Genomic DNA, 22,951 nt, shown 5'->3' with positions numbered 1-22,951 from the left:
TGTTGTATCTTATACAGGCCTGTTGTCAGGACGCATCCTGTAGATTGTGAGTGCAGTGACTTTTCCTCTTTAGCTGCAGAATCTTCGCAGGGTGCAGCCGCTTCATTGCTGGAGCAGCCTATTTATCGTCCTCTACTGTCTGTAGAGGTTTCCCCCGTACTCTTCCTGCTCGTGTCACCAATAGCATCTCAGCGCCTCTCTGACGTCTGCCTATCTTGAAATCCCGCGCATGTGCAGTACACTCAGCCTCTTCAGTCACGGCCGAGCATACTGCACATGCTCCAAGCACCATCTTGGATTTCCAAACAGCAGAGTGTGCTGCACATGCCCAGTACACTCTTGTAGTTCACTGTAGCTTTGGATTTTGCAATTTTGAGAGCAGTAGTTTACTAGCGAGTGGAGGGGAGGGAGGTCCAAAGAGAGATGTTTATTAGGGTAAGATTTAGCTAGGTACCTGTCCATGGCCCCTTTGGGGAACAGGAGGGATTGACTTGTCACTCTCGGGCCAAAATCCGCCTACCACGACTGTCGCTTGATGAATGGGCCAACCCCAGAGGTTGCTGCCGCGAGGTGGTCGCTGCGGCTCGACAAGCCGCAGAATCCGCCTGAAGAAAGGGCAGCCCGCTTCTTTTTCTGTTAGCGACAACATGCTAGTGGTCTCCATAGACCACCATTGTGAGGGGGCAGATTGTGACGTGGATTCCGCACCATAATCCGCCCCCTCTGTGCCCGTGTGTTTATTGTGCTGTGTTGATTGTGTACTTTGGTTGTATTTTATTTGGGATCTGGCGGTTAGGCCTTTCTCTTCTGTTCTTTGCTTCTTTCTTTCTTTTGTTGTATTAAATATTATCAAAACTTTCAATAAATCTACAGTTAAAAAACAAAACATGTTCCCCTACTGTCCACTAGGTGGCAAATGTGCTTCAAAATACACAGCTTTGAGTATACAGTATATATGCAGTATAAGATGTAGTATATAGCAAGTAAGAGAGTATTACAGACAGACTTATTGGTGTCGGGAAGGGGAGTTTCACTTATCTATTTTGATACTAGTAGAGTCCTCCATGTTATCACTGTGACGTTTGCTTGGCTCAGGCTGGGAGATTCAGGAGGAAGTTTCTCCGAGAACAACAGATGTGAAATGGGAAGTCTGCAGTATGTGTGGTGGGTCTAGAGCAGGGGTTCTCATCCTGCGGTATGTGTGGTGGGTCTAGAGCAGGGGTTCTCATCCTGCGGTATGTGTGGTGGGTCTAGAGCAGGGGTTCTCATCCTGCGGTATGTGTGGTGGGTCTAGAGCAGGGGTTCTCATCCTGCGGTATGTGTGTGGGGGTCTAGGGCAGGGGTTCTCATCCTGCGGTATGTGTGGGGGGGGTCTAGGGCAGGGGTTCTCATCCTGCGGTATGTGTGGTGGGTCTACAGCAGGGGTTCTCATCCTGCGGTATGTGTGGTGGGTCTAGAGCAGGGGTTCTCATCCTGCAATATGTGTGGTGGGTCTACAGCAGGGGTTCTCATCCTGCGGTATGTGTGGGGGGGGTCTAGGGCAGGGGTTCTCATCCTGCGGTATGTGTGTGGGGGTCTAGGGCAGGGGTTCTCATCCTGCGGTATGTGTGTGGGGGTCTAGGGCAGGGGTTCTCAACCTGCAATATGTGTGGTGGGTCTAGAGCAGGGGTTCTCATCCTGCGGTATGTGTGGTGGGTCTAGAGCAGGGGTTCTCATCCTGCAATATGTGTGGTGGGTCTACAGCAGGGGTTCTCATCCTGCGGTATGTGTGGTGGGTCTACAGCAGGGGTTCTCATCCTGCGGTATGTGTGGTGGGTCTAGAGCAGGGGTTCTCATCCTGTGGTATGTGTGGTGGGTCTAGAGCAGGGGTTCTCATCCTGTGGTATGTGTGGTGGGTCTAGAGCAGGGGTTCTCATCCTGCGGTATGTGTGGTGGGTCTAGAGCAGGGGTTCTCATCCTGCGGTATGTGTGGTGGGTCTAGAGCAGGGGTTCTCATCCTGCGGTATGTGTGGTGGGTCTAGAGCAGGGGTTCTCATCCTGCGGTATGTGTGTGGGGGTCTAGGGCAGGGGTTCTCATCCTGCGGTATGTGTGGGGGGGTCTAGGGCAGGGGTTCTCAACCTGCAATATGTGTGGTGGGTCTAGAGCAGGGGTTCTCACCCTGCAGTATGTGTATATCGGGGGGCATGCTCTGCAGTTTTCATGGCTTACCACCACTAGTTTATACCTAATGGCACTCAGTGTCCCCATATTTACCATAATGACCTCCACACCCGGTGATGTCCCTATCACATACCACCCGGCATGCAGGTCGCCTGTCCAGGATGAACCCCTGTGCATGACCATGGGCACAATGAGCGCCTCCATGAGTACTGATGATCTGCATCTATCATTCACCACTTCCTCTCCACTCGGGGAGCCCCAGTTTTAGGGGAAATCATGAATAAATCAATGTAATGCTGGAATGTCCCCCAAAGGTTTTCTTTATGGCCTTATAGGTGATGCAGAACGTGCAAAACAAATGAAGGGGGAAAAAAAACCACCACTAGCCCCACTGCAACGTCTAGTCCTGTCCCCTGGGAGATATAAAACTGTGTCCCATATATAAAATTACCAGTAACAGAAAAGGGAAGTAATAAGATATTTTAGTATCACATCACACGATGCTAAACATTCTAACCAAAAAAATAAGATAAAAACTGACATATTAACCCTTTCAGGACAGCAGATGTGTCTGGTTGTGAAAGTGAGGAGGTCTCCATCCGGTTTAAAGGGGTTTTCCAGGACTATGTTATAGCTGATCCAGTATCAGATCATACCCCTGTTTGGGGGCCTCTTGTTCATGATAAAACCCCTTTAAGGGAGAGAGAGGGAGTTTGGGGAGAAGGATCCTGCTGGTTGTGGCAGGAGATCGGCCATTGCCAGAGGCCCCGTCAGCAGCTTACTCCGATCCCATCTCCCCAAACCTATGGCACAATCTGCCCCCAAATCAGGATCAAATTCCTACGTGTGATGTTTGTGGGATGGGTCCGCTCTTTAGGCCTCGCGGCCGCTCACACCTCAGAAGATGTAGAGACATTTGCGTCAGACTTTCTCTGCAGATTCCTCCTCATACTCCAGAACTCTTTGCTCGCTCGATCATGTAGGATGATTATTTTTTCGGATCCTGCGTCAGTCTTTGCCTCTCATTGAATACAATGGACAGAGTTTGGAGCTGATTTGGAAGCGGATTCCGGTTGAAGCGTTCTGCTCGATACTGCTGCGGACATCGTGGTTTGTTCAGTCGCCGCAGCGCCAGACACTACTGAATAGCCTGAAGATTATCGGTAAGGACAGGATCCTAGTGGTGCTGATATACTGCTATATGGCGCTCACATAGGCAAGTGTCCCGTCTGCGTAGGCGGATTTTTCTTTCTATTGGTTTTATACTGAAACCTGACGAACACCCAGCGGTTTTAGCAGACGGGCTCTGTCGGGGAGATGAACCAGCCGTAGTGCCACAACTTCCAGTGCCAGCATGTGTTATATGTCTGGGTGCCCACATAACGCCATGAAGTACTAAGTCAGTGGCATATCCTCATAGTGTAAGGGTCTGTTCACACGGAGGAATTTGGTGTGGAATTTCAGCGCTGAGAAAAAAGCCTCCGGTTCCTTTTTCTGCTGAGGAACCCATTGAAGTCAATGGGGGGCTTTTTTTCCCAGCGCTGAAATTCCTCACCATAAGCCTATTCACACGGAGTAAACGCGGCACACAATGTGCCGCGTTTACGGGACGTTAGCGCCGCGATTTTAACGGTGCATGTTTCCGGTCGCGCTAACGCGGCGCTAACGCGACCGCAAACATGCACCGTCAAAATCACAGCGCAAACGTCCCGTAAACGCGTGTACGCCGCGGGTTTTTACGGTGCGTACATACGCGGCGCGTTTACTCCGTGTGAACGAGCCCTTACTCCGTGTGTCCTCTCCTCACAATGGAGAATAGCGCCTCCAGTGGTAGCCATAAGTACTACAGCTCAGTTATGGCGCCCTCTGCTGGTAACTTGACTGTACTGCATAGGACCACCGCATTGATAGTATACACTGGCTCGCCTGGACGGTATACAGGTCACTGGTGAAGCACAACACACTGGGCAGTGACAGGCCCCGCCATTACACCTCTATGTATACAAGGCAGGGGCTGTGGTGACGGGACCCGCCATTACACATGTATGTATTACGTCACTCAGCCTACGTTTACATTCCATTGATGCAACCAGAGCAGCGTGTGATTGGTCGGTGCCAGTAGAAGGGGCGGTCCTTATCGCCACATTGTCCAATGAGAGTAAAGGTTCCCTGGGGCTGTGCAGCCAATCAGGCGCTGTTATGAGAGCGGCTCTGACAGCTGCAGGTCGCTGCGCTTTGTGCTGTGGCTAGTGCAGGCTCCAGTATGGCGACCTTAAAGCGGGACTCCAGACTGACCTCCTGGCAGAGCACACTGTGTGCCGGAGTAGCCGGGGTGCTGAGCCGCTCTGCCACTGCCCCGCTGGACGTGCTGAAGATACTCACACAAGTGGGGACTTATCACTCCAAGCGAGGCTTCCTGGGCACCTTCCCGGCGCTGTACAGAGCGGAGGGGCTCAGGGCTTTTTGGAAGGGTAACCTGACTGCCTGCCTGCGCCTCTTCCCCTATAGTACAGTGCAGCTGTCTGCTTACCACAAGTAAGTGTGAGCCCCTTGTTACAGGGCGCTGTGGGGTCTCCATCCCCCCTATACAGACCTCAGATGTCACACATTGCCATAGGTGGATCCATATAGGCTGGCATACTGTACAGACTGATCAGACCTTGTCTATGTGCAGGGTAGGGGGCATGATGTTATAGGTGTATCCATATAGATTGGCATACGGTACAGACTGATCAGACCTTGTATATGTGCAGGGTAGGGGGCATGATGTTATAGGTGTATCCATATAGGCTGGCATACTGTACAGACTGATCAGACCTTGTCTATGTGCAGGGTAGGGGGCATGATGTTATAGGTGTATCCATATAGATTGGCATACTATACAGAATGAGTTACTTTGTATGTGCTCAGTCCTGTGTGCATATATGTATTTGCATCCTTGTTTGTTTACATACAAGTGTCCACCTATATAACCTATGTGTACAGAGGCTGCAGTGTATACAGGATCTTGTTGATTTGTATATGGAGTTATGTGCCATGATAAAGGAGTTCTCCAATGAATAGCACCATCAGTATCATAGACATTAACAGAGTGGTGGTCACTTATACAAGCAGCAGTTTTCTTTTGTGTGGAAACCACATGGACCCCATTACAATCTATGGGATCCATGGGTTTGTTTAGCTAACCGTTTTTTAATGCATATAGATTTGCATTCAAAGGGGGTCCTCAGTTGAACTCCCCGAACAAAAACCCAAATGCAGATGTGAATAGGGGCTAGGGCACCCTCAGCAAAAAAGCGTGATGCATTTCCTCTGCATTTTTCCCACAGTGCTTTTTGCAGAGAAACCTCAGAATTTTCCTCTCGGACTTTCTGCTTCAATTTTACCTATAGAGAAACCGCCAGCATTTCCATAGGTATCAATGACCTGCTGCGATTTCCAAAAAATGCGATGGTTTTGGAAATCGCAGCATTTCCACTGTGTGCATTTTTTCTGCAATGTGTGGATGGGATTTGCTACAAAAAATTGTAACTGTGAGAAACAGTGACGTGGTACCTATTAACTGATGTTGGTGAAGGGTCCTCTTTAAAGGGGTTATCCCACAAATCGAAGGCTGCAAGACTTTCTCCTGCTCCCCATTTAATGTGATCACAGCCGAGCTGAATGTGGATGGGACTGGTCAGGGCTTCTATTCACTTCATTTGGAGTAGTGGAGGTAGCCGAGATTCACTCAGTGAATGTGGAGCTGGAGAAAGGTCCTGCAGACTTCACTTGATCCCTATAGATCCCTTTAATAATTTGGTTTCCTATTTCACTTGTGGTGTTCTGTTTATTTGCCATAATGTAAGTATTTATTAATTCCCATCAGTGTATTATTGTTATTATGATTCTTTTGATTACATTGTTGCAGTTCTATAAGGTGATGGGTGCACATGTCGTTATCCTCCTCAGTTATGTTTATTTCCCCAATGTTTCTGGGTTACTAAAGGTTAAGTGTGTGTGCCAGTGAGGGAGGGACGGCTCTCAGAACACCTCTCTGTCCTCCAATCCTAACCACAGCAGGGTCATGTGTTGCAGACGTCAGCCACACAACATAACGTCGGGCAGCACTGCCTGCAGCCTGTCATCCCTGGCATGTGGGCATGTCAAAGAAATATCTGCATGTGAATCACAATCCGCACTGAACAGGAACGCTCGGTGCGATCTGTGAACTCTTTCTATATGTGCTGTGTATAGTTATGGATCCTGTATAAAGCTCTGCAGTGAATGGAATAAGCAGACCTGTAATGAACATAATAGAACTGAATGTTCCTCGTCAAAACCACTGTCTGGTGAAGTGAATGACATAGACTATGGCAACGGCACCTGTCAAGCAGTGACCTATATGTATCAGGCAGCAAGTAAACAATCATCTCTTAAATAGGAGAGAGTAAGGCTGTGTTTACATGGTGCATTTTCTCGGGCTACGTAGGCTTATTCTGCTTAACTTTCTCATCTTCGTCTCTGCCATTTTTTTCTAGGTTAACCGTCCTTTTCATGGATGACTTAGGACAGATCTCCCAATGGCAGGCTATAGTTGCAGGCAGCGTGGCCGGGATGTTGGCGGCCGTGGTAATCTATCCCACCGATGTCGTCAAGACTCGTCTCATTGTCCAGAACAGCCTGGAGCCCACCTATAGAGGAATAGTTCATGCCTTGTGCTGCGTCTATTATCAGGAAGGATTTTGCTCTTTATATCGAGGGGTTTCGCTTTCGATTCTCGGTAAGATGTAAAAGCAGACCTGCCGCCCTATTATGATTTCTTTTTTTGTTTTTCACATTTACACCTTCTCCAAGGTTACATTGTATACTCGTACTCTTTATTTGTATACTTGTATAGCAAACTGAGGTCCTGGGGGATCCGTATAATTCCTCCTCTGTACATTTGGAGCACACAAGGCCCCGATCTCATGACAATGGGAATCCCAGTGGTCAGACCTCCACCCATCAGTTATCTCGTATCTTATGGATAGGAAATAACTTTGAATGACCAGAATTCATCTTTAAGATGTTCATGCGCATTAGATTAATGGTGGCTGAACCTGAACTAATGTGTATAGGGACATACTGACAGATGTTGTGCGGGAAAGAATTAGGGTAAGTTCACACGGGGTTTTTTGGATTGGAACCTGAGGTGGAGGCCTAGTCCGGAGGAGAGAGTGTCTTCAGGGCTCGGCCCGAAGAATGAGCATGTCGCTTCTTTTTTCTGGGAGCCAGAAGAAACGGCTCCTGCAAAAAAGACCGGAGCGGCTCCCATTGATTTCAGTGGCAGCCATCTTTTTGGTCAGGGTTTTGAGGCGGATACGGCCTCAAAACCCTGACCAAAAAACTCTGTGTGAACTTATTCTTATACATTTTGTATTGTAACATACCTGATGCTTTTGTTGACAAGGAAGATAAGTCGCTGCCAGACTTGGCTTTCTCCCTTCTCCCCATTCAGACCACCTGCATGCTTAGCTTCGCTGAGGGTGCACGGTTGTAGGGCGTGTCGGAAATGCACTACATATAGGGCTGCATATAAGAGGGTTCATAAAGGGTAACATTTTGTATTTGTAATGCCATACAAGGGGCACATTTGCACAGAAGAGTTCATGGTTGTAAAACTGTCCTAATATAACGGGACATGACTGACTTTTATTATTTACAGTCCTTACAATTCTTTGCATATAATATGTACAGGTGAATTAAAATGACACACGCACACAACTCCACTGCCTGCACATTACACACGCACCACTCCACTGCATGCACATTACACATTCACCACCCCACTGCATGCACATTACACATTCACCACCCCACTGCATGCACATTACACATTCACCACCCCACTGCATGCACATTACACATTCACCACCCCACTGCATGCACATTACACATTCACCACCCCACTGCATGCACATTACACGCGCACCACCCCACTGCATGCACATTACACGCGCACCACCCCACTGCATGCACATTACACGCGCACCACCCCACTGCATGCACATTACACGCGCACCACCCCACTGCATGCACATTACACGCGCACCACCCCACTGCATGCACATTACACGCGCACCACCCCACTGCATGCACATTACACGCGCACCACCCCACTGCATGCACATTACACGCGCACCACCCCACTGCATGCACATTACACGCGCACCACCCCACTGCATGCACATTACACGCGCACCACCCCACTGCATGCACATTACACGCGCACCACCCCACTGCATGCACATTACACGCGCACCACCCCACTGCATGCACATTACACGCGCACCACCCCACTGCATGCACATTACACGCGCACCACCCCACTGCATGCACATTACACGCGCACCACCCCACTGCATGCACATTACACGCGCACCACCCCACTGCATGCACATTACACGCGCACCACCCCACTGCATGCACATTACACGCGCACCACCCCACTGCATGCACATTACACGCGCACCACCCCACTGCATGCACATTACACGCGCACCACCCCACTGCATGCACATTACACGCGCACCACCCCACTGCATGCACATTACACGCGCACCACCCCACTGCATGCACATTACACGCGCACCACCCCACTGCATGCACATTACACGCGCACCACCCCACTGCATGCACATTACACGCGCACCACCCCACTGCATGCACATTACACGCGCACCACCCCACTGCATGCACATTACACGCGCACCACCCCACTGCATGCACATTACACGCGCACCACCCCACTGCATGCACATTACACGCGCACCACCCCACTGCATGCACATTACACGCGCACCACCCCACTGCATGCACATTACACGCGCACCACCCCACTGCATGCACATTACACGCGCACCACCCCACTGCATGCACATTACACGCGCACCACCCCACTGCATGCACATTACACGCGCACCACCCCACTGCATGCACATTACACGCGCACCACCCCACTGCATGCACATTACACGCGCACCACCCCACTGCATGCACATTACACGCGCACCACCCCACTGCATGCACATTACACGCGCACCACCCCACTGCATGCACATTACACGCGCACCACCCCACTGCATGCACATTACACGCGCACCACCCCACTGCATGCACATTACACGCGCACCACCCCACTGCATGCACATTACACGCGCACCACCCCACTGCATGCACATTACACGCGCACCACCCCACTGCATGCACATTACACGCGCACCACCCCACTGCATGCACATTACACGCGCACCACCCCACTGCATGCACATTACACGCTCACCACCCCACTGCATGCACATTACACGCTCACCACCCCACTGCATGCACATTACACGCGCACCACCCCACTGCATGCACATTACACGCGCACCACCCCACTGCATGCACATTACACGCGCACCACCCCACTGCATGCACATTACACGCGCACCACCCCACTGCATGCACATTACACGCGCACCACCCCACTGCATGCACATTACACGCGCACCACCCCACTGCATGCACATTACACGCGCACCACCCCACTGCATGCACATTACACGCGCACCACCCCACTGCATGCACATTACACGCGCACCACTCCACTGCATGTACATTACATGCACGAAAAAAAATTTAAATGGATAAAATCTGTTCACTCATTTGTAAATGGACATGTAATACTGTGGCTTATTTAACCCTAAACGTTCAGCAGAAGCATTTGCCAATGCAGCATTTCTGGGCCTGGAGCCAGAACAGGATTTGGCATGGTTTGTAGGATCGGCCCCATACTGAATACAGCCAGTGTTTCCTGCACTATAGTATGACCAGGGATAATATACGGTATCATCATCTGCAAAGACAATGCTCTGCTTGTGACAGCCTTGTTATATAATAAGCATAAGGGCTACAATATTAATATTACTAGACTTTTAGGATTATTATAATGTTTATATTTTTACGTGATAACGAATATCGAACAACTGTCCCATTCAGGAGCCGTTCCATTCTCAGCGGGGTTGTTCTTCATGAATTTGAGTTTGGATAAGGTTTGGCAGAAGCCCGGTGATCGCTTATCTCCTCTCCAACACTTTGTAAATGGATGCCTGGCTGCCGGGGTGGCGCAGACAATATCTTTTCCCTTTGAAACTGTCAAAAGAAAAATGCAGGTAAAATGCTTTCTTAGCTTACATGATATTTGTATGTGAACTGAAAACTTGTAATCCTTCCTGTTTGGTGTCCGCGCTGGGGTGTGAGGAATGCCTACCCCCGAGGATGCTGAGCTGTAAGGGTCGTCCTCCTGACGGTGGAGGGATATCTGTGCCTAAATGAATGCACCAATATCTCTGCTGGTACGCGCCCCGGTGCTGATGCTGACAGCGCACTGAGTTCTCTGTCAGCTTTCTAGCAGTATATAATACTGCCGATGTCGGAGGACATGGGAGGCCATCTTTAAAAGGCTTGTACAAGTGGTAGCTATAATCCTTAGATAGCTGTCATCTGAAAGAGCATTGGACAGCTATTGACTCTCATGCACATGCACATTTGTGATGACTCCTCTTAAAGGGGTTGTGCTATTACAGACTATGATTAGGGGATAAGTGTCAGATTGTTGGGGGTCCAACCGCGGAGACCACAAAATGCTCACGGGCGCACGCTGACTACCAGGTTTCCGTCTCCTAAGCGGTTTCAGCTCCAGTCTCAGTAACTTCTGCACTGGCAGAGACAGACCCCTACTCATAAATCCATCCTATATGCCTGCACTTCACCAGTTCATAGGTGGTGTAGATTTCAATTATCATTTCATGTCAGTTTTCTACTCTAAATTATAATATATTCTAAATGTTTGCAACATGTCATAAAACCTATAAGGTGCGACGTACCATATACCTTTACTGTGGTTGGTCGCTGCACACAGACTGGGAACAGACTTTTCAAAACCATGGACTTTTATGGAGGGGGAAGCAAAAAGGAAAAACATAGTGGAAAATCAACAAGCCTTGTTACTGCATGTGTCAGCAGCGTATTTATAAGCTTCCTTTTGCTATATGTGGCCTTAGCCTTAGGGTAAGTTCAGACAGAGTTTTTTTGGTCTGGAATCTGAGGATGAGGCCGCCTCAGGATCTGGACCAAAAACCAGGTAGCCATGATTGAAAGCTGGTGCAGTACACCAGAATCCAGCCACGCACTGTGCTCCGAATTAGGCCCAATGAATGGGTCTAGTCGGGAGGAGGCGTCTTCAGCGCGAATTGCGAGGCGAAACGGCCTAAAGAATGAGCAGATCCGTTCTTTTTCCAGGAGCCGGAACAAACGGCTCCTGGAAAAAAACTCCTGAGCAGCTCCCATGGATTTCAATGGGACCCGTCTTTTTGGTCAGGACTTTGGAGGTGGATACGGCCTCAAAATCCTGACCAAAAATCTCCATGTGAACTTACCCTTAAGCTAAGACCCTACGGGCTGTAAACACAATGATAAAGCGCTGTGGGAAGATCCGCTGTGTGATCGCACTGCTGTTCTTTCTGCAGCACTTTGAAGAGAAAGTTCACAGAGTTTTCCTCCGCAGACTTTCTCTTATCATTATATCTACGGGGAAGCCGCCGGCGTTTCCGTAGATATAATTGACCTGCTGCGATTTGCAAAGCCGCAACAACTTTGCAAATCGAAGAGTGTCCGCACTGCGTTTTTTTCCGCAAAGTGGACATGGGATTCGCATGAATCCCATCCCCTTTGCTTGCACTGTAAAACGCCGTGATTTTTCTTGCAGTGTCTCCGCCGCGGGCAAATCGCATCGTTTACTTCCCGTGGGGCCCCCGACCTTAAGATGGGTTTCCTAAAGTCTAACCCAATGTATTGTCACAGAGTTAATCTTGCTTTTTCTGATACTGACTGGGCTTCAGAATATTCTCCTTTTCAACCCAGGATGCCATGGAAAAGCATAAAAACATTTCCAGCCCCCCCCCCCCCTTTTTTTTTTTTGGCCATGTTTTAATTTCCCCCCTGTGACAATTTGCTACTGAATTAATAAACTCTATGCTACATAGGTATACTCACATGTAATACAAGCTTCTCTGTAGTAGATACCATACTGTATATTATAATAAAGCATGCAGATCTGGTCAGTAAGACGTATGCTATATGCAGCATAATCCGATAAGTGTTTGCCTTGTGCATGAGTAGCTGATGTCATGTATGGGACACACGATGGCGCTCTAAGTGCTTCAGTACAGGGATTACATTCCCTAATCTCTCACTGCCCTGGGGTGATTGGACAGATTGGTGTAGAACATAAATTGGCCACTAGATGGCGCTCATGTACAGAAGGTTATGGCTCAGTCCTAATGCCCTTGACAGCTGTTGCATGGACCTACAGTCAGAGCGTCTTGTGCTGTCAAGGTGTCTCCTTTTTTTCACTTGCACCTTATCTACTCATTGGGGCAGATGTATTAAGATTGTCTTATCCTATAGGACTGGTGCAGGGACTGGGAAATCTATTTCCACTCTGCACCAGAATGGAAATGTGCAAAAGTCAGGAAATCAGGTGGCCATTGTGACGGAGTCTCCTTCGAGCCTGCGACACAGATGTGAACATGGCCTGAGTCTATATTCACCAACTATGCACAAAGATCATATTCTTAAATACAAACCTTTGGTAAGTTCAGTTTTCTGAAAATCTGCGACCTCCTCATTTCACGTGTGGATTTTGTGGCGAGTGTGCAGAGAAATCGTAATTGTGTGGACATACCCTTTAAGAACATTCTAACAATATAAGCTACAAGCCCATTAACCCCAGGCTTAACTCTGGAGGAAAATCAGTAGTAAGTGAAGTTAGCTTGTGTGGAGGGAGCGCGTTACCGTCCCTGAGTGCAAGGTCGCCTCTTTTATTAGGCAGAATGAGTCTCTTGCCTCAGGCGGCAGATAGCGGAGTTCCTGGAGGGATGACACCAGTGCCGCCTCTTTACCCGACTGCCATTAAGAAGAAGCAGCAGCCATTCCCCTCCGCTCCTGCAGCTACTACATTGAGTCTCACAGGAGGCGGGCTGCGGCCTGTCGGCCTGAAGTAGTTTTCGCCTTGTGCAGCAGAAAAGCAACAATTGGCCCTGCCTGTGTAATAGATGCACAAATTAAAATCCAAAATGCCTGATTCTTGTTTTCTCTGGTGGCGGCCATAGGTGGGCAGTGACACCACTACATATACATTATTAAAGGGGATGCCTGTGGCTCATTAGTTAAGGCTATTTACAAACACAATTGAGCAGGACGTCTGAAATTTCACAAGAGCCTCCTGGGAATGTCAACTATTCTGGACTTTGGCCAGGACACAAGCCTACAGTTCCCATGTCCTTTGTGTACAGACCACCGCTCCTGCCAAATAGATCTGTGCTTACATAAATGACCTGCACCCATAGACCATATCCGAGGCGTGACACCTTAATATCGCAGTTGTGACACATCACAGGACATGTTTGGTTAACCTGTTGAACTGATCTGCTATGAAGGTTTGTATGTCCTGCTCCATACAGACGACACGTGAAATTTACATATCGCATCATGTACTATCGTTATTGTCTCTGAAGTTATCAAAGGCCGTACAAATCCTGTGGACCATTGCAGTTCGTTCTATTCATCATTTTTAGTTGTATCTAGAATTTTTATTTTCATGTCCTCAAGTCCCATCCCAAAAACAAACGCTCCGTATAATATTACTCCTTGTGAAGGGCCGTTCCCGAAATGTCTGTTTTAGTAAATACTTGTATTCCCAATAAAATAACAATTTTAGAGCCTCTTTTTTTATAATTCCACATGTTTTGATCCCTGTTATTTCTCCTACAGATTTGTGAATAAATTGACAATAGGGCGTTACCATTCCCAGGGGTGAACCGAGCCTCTCTGCTGCCTGAGGCGATCTATAGAAAGTTGCCCCCTATCTCTAAAAACAAAACATGTGACCAGAATAGATCATGTCTGCCTGTATAGAATAGGTGCCTGTATGTGCCCATTACAATCAATGGGTGAACATGTAGTCTGTGATTTAAACAGAATTGACCTGAAAGGGGCTGAGCGCACAAGCCCTTACATTGTTGACGGCATCGCCATGACGGACTATTCTGTTACGAATATCCGACCCAAATGAAGTTCTTATACTGATGACCTACCCATAGGATAACCTTTCAGTTTGCAATCTGTGGGGGTCTGACACCCAAACCCTGCAATCTGCAACCCACCCGTCTGCTTGTTCGTCGACCTTTGCAAAGACATTATTATCCGTGTTTCTATGGAAGGTGTAGGTGGTTCCCATCCCGCTAAAAGAACTTCCACTCACCTTTGACCAGGCTCTGTCAGCGTGAACTTTGCAACCCTGCCACTGAGATATAACCAAGCACTTGGCTAAAAGAAATGGTGTATTTTTTACGTAAGCTGTGCTGTAATGATCATGACTGTACAGCCCTATAGACAACCCCAATTCCAAAAACTTGGCAGCTGTGTAAAATGTAAAGAAAACAAGAATGCAAAAATATCTCGTAATGCTACAAAAAACAAAACAACAATCCCTCCCCTACTGGGGATTCCCTCCTGTGCCACTGGTGTATGTCTATATGGGAGGAGGCAGTGGGGAGACCTATCTCTCGGGGACAGTGGCAGATTGAAGGGTCTCGTGCCCAGGAGTTTTCTCCACGTGTGACTTTCCGAGGGGCCCAGTATAAGCAGTTGCTGCACCGGTGTCATACCCCTGCTCTCCTTCACACCTTCAACCCTGCAATTCCCCCCGGGGTGCAGGTGCTGTCAAACTGCAGTGTGTACCCTTCACCACATTTTCTGGACGTGTCCTCTGATTTTGGGCTTTTGGAGGGAGGTGAAGGCTCTGACACTTGCTCTTGAGGGGGTCCCTCTTGATCCCCTTGTTTACCTCCTTGGCTTCCCTCGTAGACACCTGGGTGGGATCATGTCCAGAATATTCCTATACCTTTACAGAGCGGCTAAGACTCTCAGAGCTAAACATTGGAAGAGTCTAGCCCACCCCCCTAAGCTGGTCCGGAATTGCCAACCAGGATGTAAGATGTTCGGAGTCTTAAGTATCTGACTGCGAGTCTTGCCCTTTGTGCACATCTGCGTTTGGTAATCCGTTCAGGGAGTCTGTATGGGGACCCTCCGAATGGACTACCGAATGCAACTGCAAGTGCTGTGCAGTGAAAGCACACGGACCCCATAGACTATAATCGGGTCCGTGTGCTTGCCGCACGCTGCCCGCACAAATCATGCAGACAGGAAAGTAGATTGGGAACTACTTTCCTGTTCACATGATCCCTGTGGAGATCTGGTGGCAAGCACATGGACCCCATTATAGTCTATGGGGTCCGTGTGCTTTCACTGCACACCGCTTGCACTTGCATTCATTATTCTGTTAGGGGGGTCCACATGCGGACTCCCCCGGATGGAATACCAACGCAGATGTGAACGAGGCCTTAATAATACCCTTTCAGTCTATTTGGGACACTTATTGTATCCTGCAGGGTTTTTAAGTCCGGACCTCCCTCCCCCCCTTCCTTCCTCCTGTTGTTTTCCCTTGTCTTTTGTCTCATCTTTGCCCCCCTCCCCCTCCTTTTATTTTCTTTCTTTGTAGTAGGCCCCTGGGGCTTTGATTATGTGATTGCATCTCACTCTGTTTGGGGTTGGGGGTATTTGCCTTTTACCTTCTGTTTTTGTGTTTCTATTTTTTTGGAATTTGTATTGAAAATATCTTTTAATAAAAATTATAGTTGAATTAAAAAAAGTGGTTCCTATTGCAATGCTCGCTGTATTTGTTCCCTGCTGGTCTCGGTACTTCTTGGTCCCTCGTAACATTGGCTGAGCAGTTACGTTTCCATCCCCCTCTGTAGCAGCTCACCACTGCGGCCAGGGATTGGCTAAGTCGCTGTTTGCTAAAAAATCCTCAGTGTACCCCTAGACCCAAAAAAATGTCGTAACGATGCAAATAATGCTGCATGCAGTCACTTCCCAGAAGCCTCGGCATCCCTGTCTGATCACTGGGCTAAGCAGTCACATTTATGTATGACAGGCACCATAAAGTGCAGAGACCACTGCGGAAGTGGGAAGGGTCTTAATAGGAACGGTAAGGTATCACATAGAATATTTAGGAGGGCAAATGCAAAGAAACCACTTAGATGCCGCCAGCAGTGTTACCCAGCATGCACATTTGACCGCTGCACCAGTCTGTGTTGGGGTTGCAGCTTAAAGGGGATTTGTAGGGTTCGGTAAGGGGAGTATATCCCGTGTATCTTTTATTTTAACCTATACTTAGCTGCTATGTTTGTTTTGTAGTTCCTCCTAAACCTACAAACCCTTGTGTATATATTCCATCAGATACATTGATATTGTACTTAGTCTTCTATTCTGCTTATGTCACTACAGACTTGTCTACACCGAATGTCAGTTTGGAATGAACATTCATGCCACACCCTGGATACATAAAGTTTTCAGACATAAAAAAAAAATCACCTGCTGGACGCAAAGGCTAATTTATACCGCACTACTGGGTCTCCTTAATAAAACAACCTTGGGTCACCTTTCATGGCTTCCACTTATAAAGGACCTTTCTGCACCAGCTCTAAGTATCTTTCAATAGCTGCTACCTACTGTATAGGGGCGGTATCGGTCACCCAACTGTATATACTACCCTATGTATTCACCTTGGGATTTCAGGACCATCCAATGAAAATGACAAACCCTTGTAATGCGCTCTTGTCACTGAGACAAAGCACAAGGAGCGCTGTGGGGTTAATGGCTGCTGTAACAGGGTACGGGCTCTCATCCCCAATACCCACAAAGGTCACTTGTTCATATATTTTTGTGGGAGAAACCCAGGCGAATACGGGGAGGACACACAAACTCCATGCAGATGTTGCCCTGGATTGGATTTGAACCCAGGACCCCAGTGCTATAAGGCAGCTGTACTAACCCCTGTGCTGGCCATCCTTGCGGCTTGGGGACATTCAGTACCCGTGTTAGTTTATTTACTCTTGTACTATCATGGCTCATTGTGAGAGAGCAAACTGGTCTTGCGACCTTAGCCTAGGTATGTATTATCTGTACTTATTATAGCTTGCAGAGCTCCGTCTACTCCTCACTTTCCTGCTGACTGTTCACCTTGCTGGACGTCTTAGTTTCACTCCCAGGGCTGTTATCTGGGCCTGTATATGCAGTTGTGTCCTTCTGGATAGAAACTGGAATTACCTGTTCTGGGTGTAGAAGAAGAACCAGATCTATCGCACAAGCCGGAGACTATGCAGTGGAGCCGAGCTCTGTGCGGCATTACCTTGTCTGTACTATACAGGCCGCCATCAGGTTTGTTCTTGAGTGGCAGTGTGCAAAATGTACATGACACCTAAACATAACCAGAAAGGCATAACCAGCTATTAGATCAGGGTCAATGGACCACAAAAATGATGGCAGTCACATAGAGGATTGGATGGGGCCTATCTGTAATATCTGCCTACCCGTCTCCTGATATGCCCCCCTAATATTAGGTGGAGTGAAACGTGTAGAGGCTATATTATATCGCTAGGCTGCGTTCAATGGGCTCCCCATGTTTAATACACTGTTTGGGAGAGTTAAATGAGGCCTATGTCTGCTGGCTATCATTTTATAGAAAATCTCTGATGAGACTCTGTATACACAGTCCAGTCACATTAATGGGACCACCTGTCACAATCCAGAATAACCCCCTTTGGCAGAGCGGACTGCTGCGAGACCTGCAGGACGAGAGGGGATGTTGTGCTGATGTCACTGGGATATTGAGCGATGCCGACTCCAGTGCCGTGGCCAGCTGCGCTAGGTTATGTGGTTGAGCACCCATGGCACGAAGAACCTGATTGAGGTGGTCCCACAGATTCTCCATTGGGTTCAAGTCCGGGGAATTTGCTGGCCAAGGGAGTATGGTAAACTCATCCTGGTGCTCCTCGCACCACGCACGTACACTGCGAGCTTTATGACACGTCACATTGTCCTTCTGGTAGATGCCATCATCCTGAGGAAAAACAATTCGCATGTAGGGGGTGAACATGGTCCGCAAGGATAGATGCATACTGGTGCTGATCCATCGTGCCTTCCACAATGATGAGTGCTCCCAGATGGCTGATGACACACGCCTCCTGCCATTGGTTATTTAACGTTGACGTCAAAATATGACCTTAATATGACTGGACTGTGGACAGAAAGACAAACACTAGTGGGAACTGACACCAGGTATATGATGGTTTGTCAGGTTTCTCACGTTTCTTCAGTGATCTGCTTTGAACCTTGGAGATCCAGTCCACTGTGATCACTTGAGTTGCTCCCATGGGAATGTTCACAAGTGAGATGAGAAGATCCTTGACCATTTGCATCACATCATTGCTGTAATTTGAGTATTTACATTGAGGACCTTTTGTCTTTCATGATGGTAAATGTTCTTATCTTTCTATTTTCACAGGCGCAGAGTCAGATCCTTCCCCATTGTGGGGGAGTTGACGTCCACTTCAATGGCATGCTGGATTGCTTTAGGCAAATAGTGAAAACAAAAGGTTTACACAGTCTGTGGAGTGGACTGACTGCGAATCTGCTTAAGGTAACTTTAATGGCTTCTTATGGCCGGTGTCATCTTCATTTCATAGGTTATAATAAGTGTTAAAGGGATTCTACCATTAAAACCTTTTTTTTTTTTTTTTTTTTTTTTGTGGATAAGACGTCGGAATAACCTTTAAAAAGTCTATTCGTCTCTTACCTTTAGACGTGATCTCGGCTGTGCCGTTCCTTAGAAATACTGGTTTTTACCGGTATGCAAATGAGTTCTCCCACAGCGATGGGGGTGTCCCCACCGCTGCCAGAGAAGCGTCTCCAGTGCCGCCTTCTCCTGCGTCCGCTGCGTCATCTTCAATGTCTTCTACCGGCGCAGGCTCGTAACTTCTAGGCCTCGGGCCTTGAGCAGAGCAGACTGCACAGGCCACGGGAAAATGGCTGCTTGCACAGTATTGTTAGTGGCCATTTTCCCGTGGCCTGTGCATCTGCGCAGTCTGCTCTGCTCAGAAGTTACGAGCCTGCGCCGGAAGAAGATATTGAAGATGACGCTGCTGACGCAGAAGAAGGCAGTGCTGGAGAGGCTTTTCTGGCAGCGCTCGGGCCCGCCCCCATCGCTGCGAGAGAACTCATTTGCATTCCGGTAAAAACCGGTATTTCTAAGGAACGGCGCAGCGGAGACCACGTCTAAAGGTAAGAGACGAATAGACTTTCTAAAGACTATTCCGACGTCTTATCCACAAAAAAAAAGGTTTTAGTGGTAGAATCCTTTTAACGTCTTCCAACTGCACCATGTGAAAGCGGTCTAAGGACGGGGCCCCAGGTTGCGAAAACCCAGTGCAAAACTAAAAATTTTGCAAGGTTTTAAAGATTTTCTCTAACTATCTTAGTGGTGACATCTTTTGTCTCCATCAGTTACTTATGGATACGACTATGAATGCAGGAACTTTCTGGGGTCTGGGACTTGTCACAATTGCCAACGAAAAATGGATGAGTATGACCAGCCTTACCGTATCACATTAGCATCGATCTATCCGTTGTTCTGATCCGTCAGAGGAGCAGAACAACGGGTAGGCGGACGGCTACCAACATTGGTCACATATAGTAACTATAATGGGATCCATCAGGTGTCCCTTCTTTTAAACTGAAACCAGAAGATGGAAGAGTTGGACTTGCAGCAATTTTGGACACAAACTGCGACAGAGTCTCCATACAGAGACGTCAACGCAAATGTGAACAGGGCCTAATTATGTTGCAAGTACTGAGGAACTGAATTCAATGGCTCACAATTCCTTAGTAGAAAAAAAAATTAGGACGTTTCAGAAGCAGCAGGCCCGTATGTTGTTCTTGCACAAGTTTCTGTACACTTCGAGCTGTGCCGCCTACTAACGCCCATTATTCTTTGTACCGACAGGTCGTGCCTTATTTCGGTCTGATGTTCACCACGTTTGAGTGCAGCAAGCGGTTCTTTCTATATCGCAACGGTTACATTGTCTCCCCGCTGAGTAATCAGCTGACGCCTGGCGTGGATCAGAGCCTTGCGCCCCGAGAACTAGAAGAGTTGCGCAAGTTTTTAAGACGTAAAAATTTTGCAAACGGGAATCCATCTCTAAAAAGCTGAGTATGTAGGAGAGGAAACAAACGGAATATATAATAGAGGACTGTTATTGGACTAGCACCGGACTCTTACTCATATTCTATTTTCTTAATAACTGGCAATAAGACGGCACTGCCGATTAGACTGCGTTCTAGTCAAATATCATGGCTGACCCCTGTAACACAAAACTACTACGGCTTTGCTCTATTTTCATACAATTGCAGTATCGGCTGCCATATTATGTGTTAGGATTGTGTGTCTATTAAAGGGACGCTAAAAGTCCAGAAGATACAGTATATGGTAGCCCTCACTCTTCAGTCACTAGTCAGTCCAGAGAATGTTCTCCACGATCCTCAAGTCGTCTGGAAAGGCTGCAGAGAACAAAGCTGGGAATGTCCTGTTGGGCGGCTCCATCTTTGGCCCGGGTCACATCTGCGCTCGGCCCATTCCGTTCCCCTCTCTGCATGAAAAATGTGGAGAGAAAAGTCCTGCAAGCTGCAGATTTCTCTCTCGAGTGGAAAACACACGAACCCCATTATAGTCTGAGGTCAGCGGGCTTCTCAGGTAAACACTTTTTTATGAGGATTAGGTTTCTGTTTGGGGGTCTCCCAAGTGGTCCCCTGAACGGAAACCCATGCACAGGCCTTAGTCACTACTCTTATCACAATCCATTTCTGTCATCTGTTCTAGGGTGACAGCTGCGGACATAAACGGTAATAGAGTAACAGGTGCAGGCAGAGCCCCCTCTATTTGTGTCCGTTCCCAATGACTATGATGTTATATCCATGTCTGGTGCTGTCTTCCATCATGTTTGTTTATTTTTGTAATAGAGGAAAAGGTCCTGCATGCAGGACCTTCTCTTCCATCAGAAAAGTAAAAAACAGAACAGAAGAAACCTTCCATCATGTTTTTGACTTGCAGTGAATGCAGACGGGACACCCAACGGTGACAGATGAGAGCAACGGACATTAGATAACAGCAGTGTGACCCTTCCCTTATATTGTATATCTCTCAGTTTTTAACTACCACATAGTTACATAGTAGATGAGGTTGGATGAAGACATCAGTCCATCAAGACCAACTTATGCATGAGACAAAATAAATCCAAGGGGAAGGAGAGATTAATGGAGGAAGGGCTGGGAGATTGTATTATTTCTCTGTGCATTTCCCAGGTCTAACGTTCCTTTACAGCTAGTGGCAAAGGATAAAGGTCATACTGCACATTACCAAGCATCATAACAGCACTATAGGAATAGCTGGCAGGCAAATAAGAATTTGGTTGACCTCCAATAAAAGCACCTTAAGTCTTCGGCCCCACATTGTGGAAGTGCAGCTTTATTGTTGCAGATTTTGCTGCGGTTTTTTGAGCCAAAACCAGGAGTTAGCCATTCTTGGCTTTGGCTCAGATATGCAGCAAAATCTGCAACAATGTGGAGCCTCAATCCAGGTAGGCTGATTTATTTTGATGGCCTGAGCCCCACGTGGCGTGAACGCTGTGATTTGGCCTCGACAGAAACTCCCCAGAAAAAAATGCAGCGCTCTACAGTCCCTACATATAGCGGATGGGAATATAGTGACTGCCGAAAAGTACACACAGCCGACACACCGTGACTTCCAAAACTGATGCAGATTTGGAAATCGCAGCAGGTCAATTCTACCTGTCCATTTCCTGGGTAGCCTTATTCCTATCTGATAATGGTGGGGGGCTCTCACTTCAGAATCCTGGCCTATTGTTGTTCTATCAGGGTAAGACAATAAATACTGGTGAGAACAATCTGTGTGCACAAATCCCTTTAACAAGTCCTAATTTGGGATTGTAAATGGTGCTGCCAGGAGTAAACAACCTTTTATATTCGCTATATCTGTTCCTCTTACTTTGTAGTATGAGGTTACAGCAGCCATCTTGTCTACTATGCATCCTGAGTAAACCTGCTGGATTGTATCTCTGCACTTGTTCTTATGTATAGTATACACAACCTGTATTGACTGTGCAATGTTTACAATCTGCCACTATAGCAGTATTCTGCATTGGTCTCCTACATTCTATATAGTTGTGTTTATTCCATGTATACGGTGTGTAAACTCTACCACTGATTGAACGTTACAGCTCGGAATAGTCTATACAGACACACACATAGAGATATATGTATATTTATATATGTGTTTGGCAGACAATGGTTGATATGTGACAATTGCCAAATGATGTACAAATTGTAGTATATGTAATGTTACGCGTCCACTAAATCCCCGCTGTGCTATGTAAATAACACTAATAAATTATTTTTATAACACAACTTGAGCGTTGTCTTTGCGTCTTTGTTGGGAGTGAGTTCTATTGTCCAGAACAAGCCGTCAGGTCACTGCTTTTATTTTCAGATTTGTCCGGGGGGATTGAGAGCGTTTGTGCACTACAATGAAGTGTCTGTAATACTGACCAGTCTAAGACTAGGCCATTCCCCACCCCCACAGCACCAGACACGTAGATTTTGGTACATGCAGTTGTGCCACCCGTGAGCGTTTTGTGCCTGTCCGGTGAAACCGTTTTGTTTTTTTTTAACTGGACACAAAGTCCTGCATGTCCGCCGCGGACAGGCACAAAACGCTCACGGGCGGTCACTTTCAAGTGAATAGGTTTGAAA

At 47.6% G+C, this 22,951-nt stretch overlaps 1 protein-coding gene across 1 annotated transcript; it reads left to right on the top strand.

The window, feature by feature from the left end:
- Positions 1-4,422: 4,422 nt before the first annotated feature.
- Positions 4,423-22,580, top strand: SLC25A43 (solute carrier family 25 member 43). The gene is made up of 5 exons (XM_075259459.1): positions 4,423-4,696; positions 6,682-6,923; positions 10,163-10,335; positions 18,633-18,767; positions 20,130-22,580. The coding sequence occupies exons 1-5, from the start codon at positions 4,425-4,427 to the stop codon at positions 20,334-20,336; spliced, it is 1,029 nt and encodes a 342-aa protein (XP_075115560.1). The 5' UTR covers positions 4,423-4,424; the 3' UTR covers positions 20,337-22,580.
- The last annotated feature ends 371 nt before the right edge of the window (positions 22,581-22,951 follow it).

Source organism: Leptodactylus fuscus, chromosome 11, assembly GCF_031893055.1.
Source record: "Leptodactylus fuscus isolate aLepFus1 chromosome 11, aLepFus1.hap2, whole genome shotgun sequence".
Lineage (NCBI taxonomy): Eukaryota > Metazoa > Chordata > Amphibia > Anura > Leptodactylidae > Leptodactylus > Leptodactylus fuscus.
Note: the sequence above shows the minus strand (reverse complement) of the source record. Positions and strands in the feature narration are given on the sequence as shown.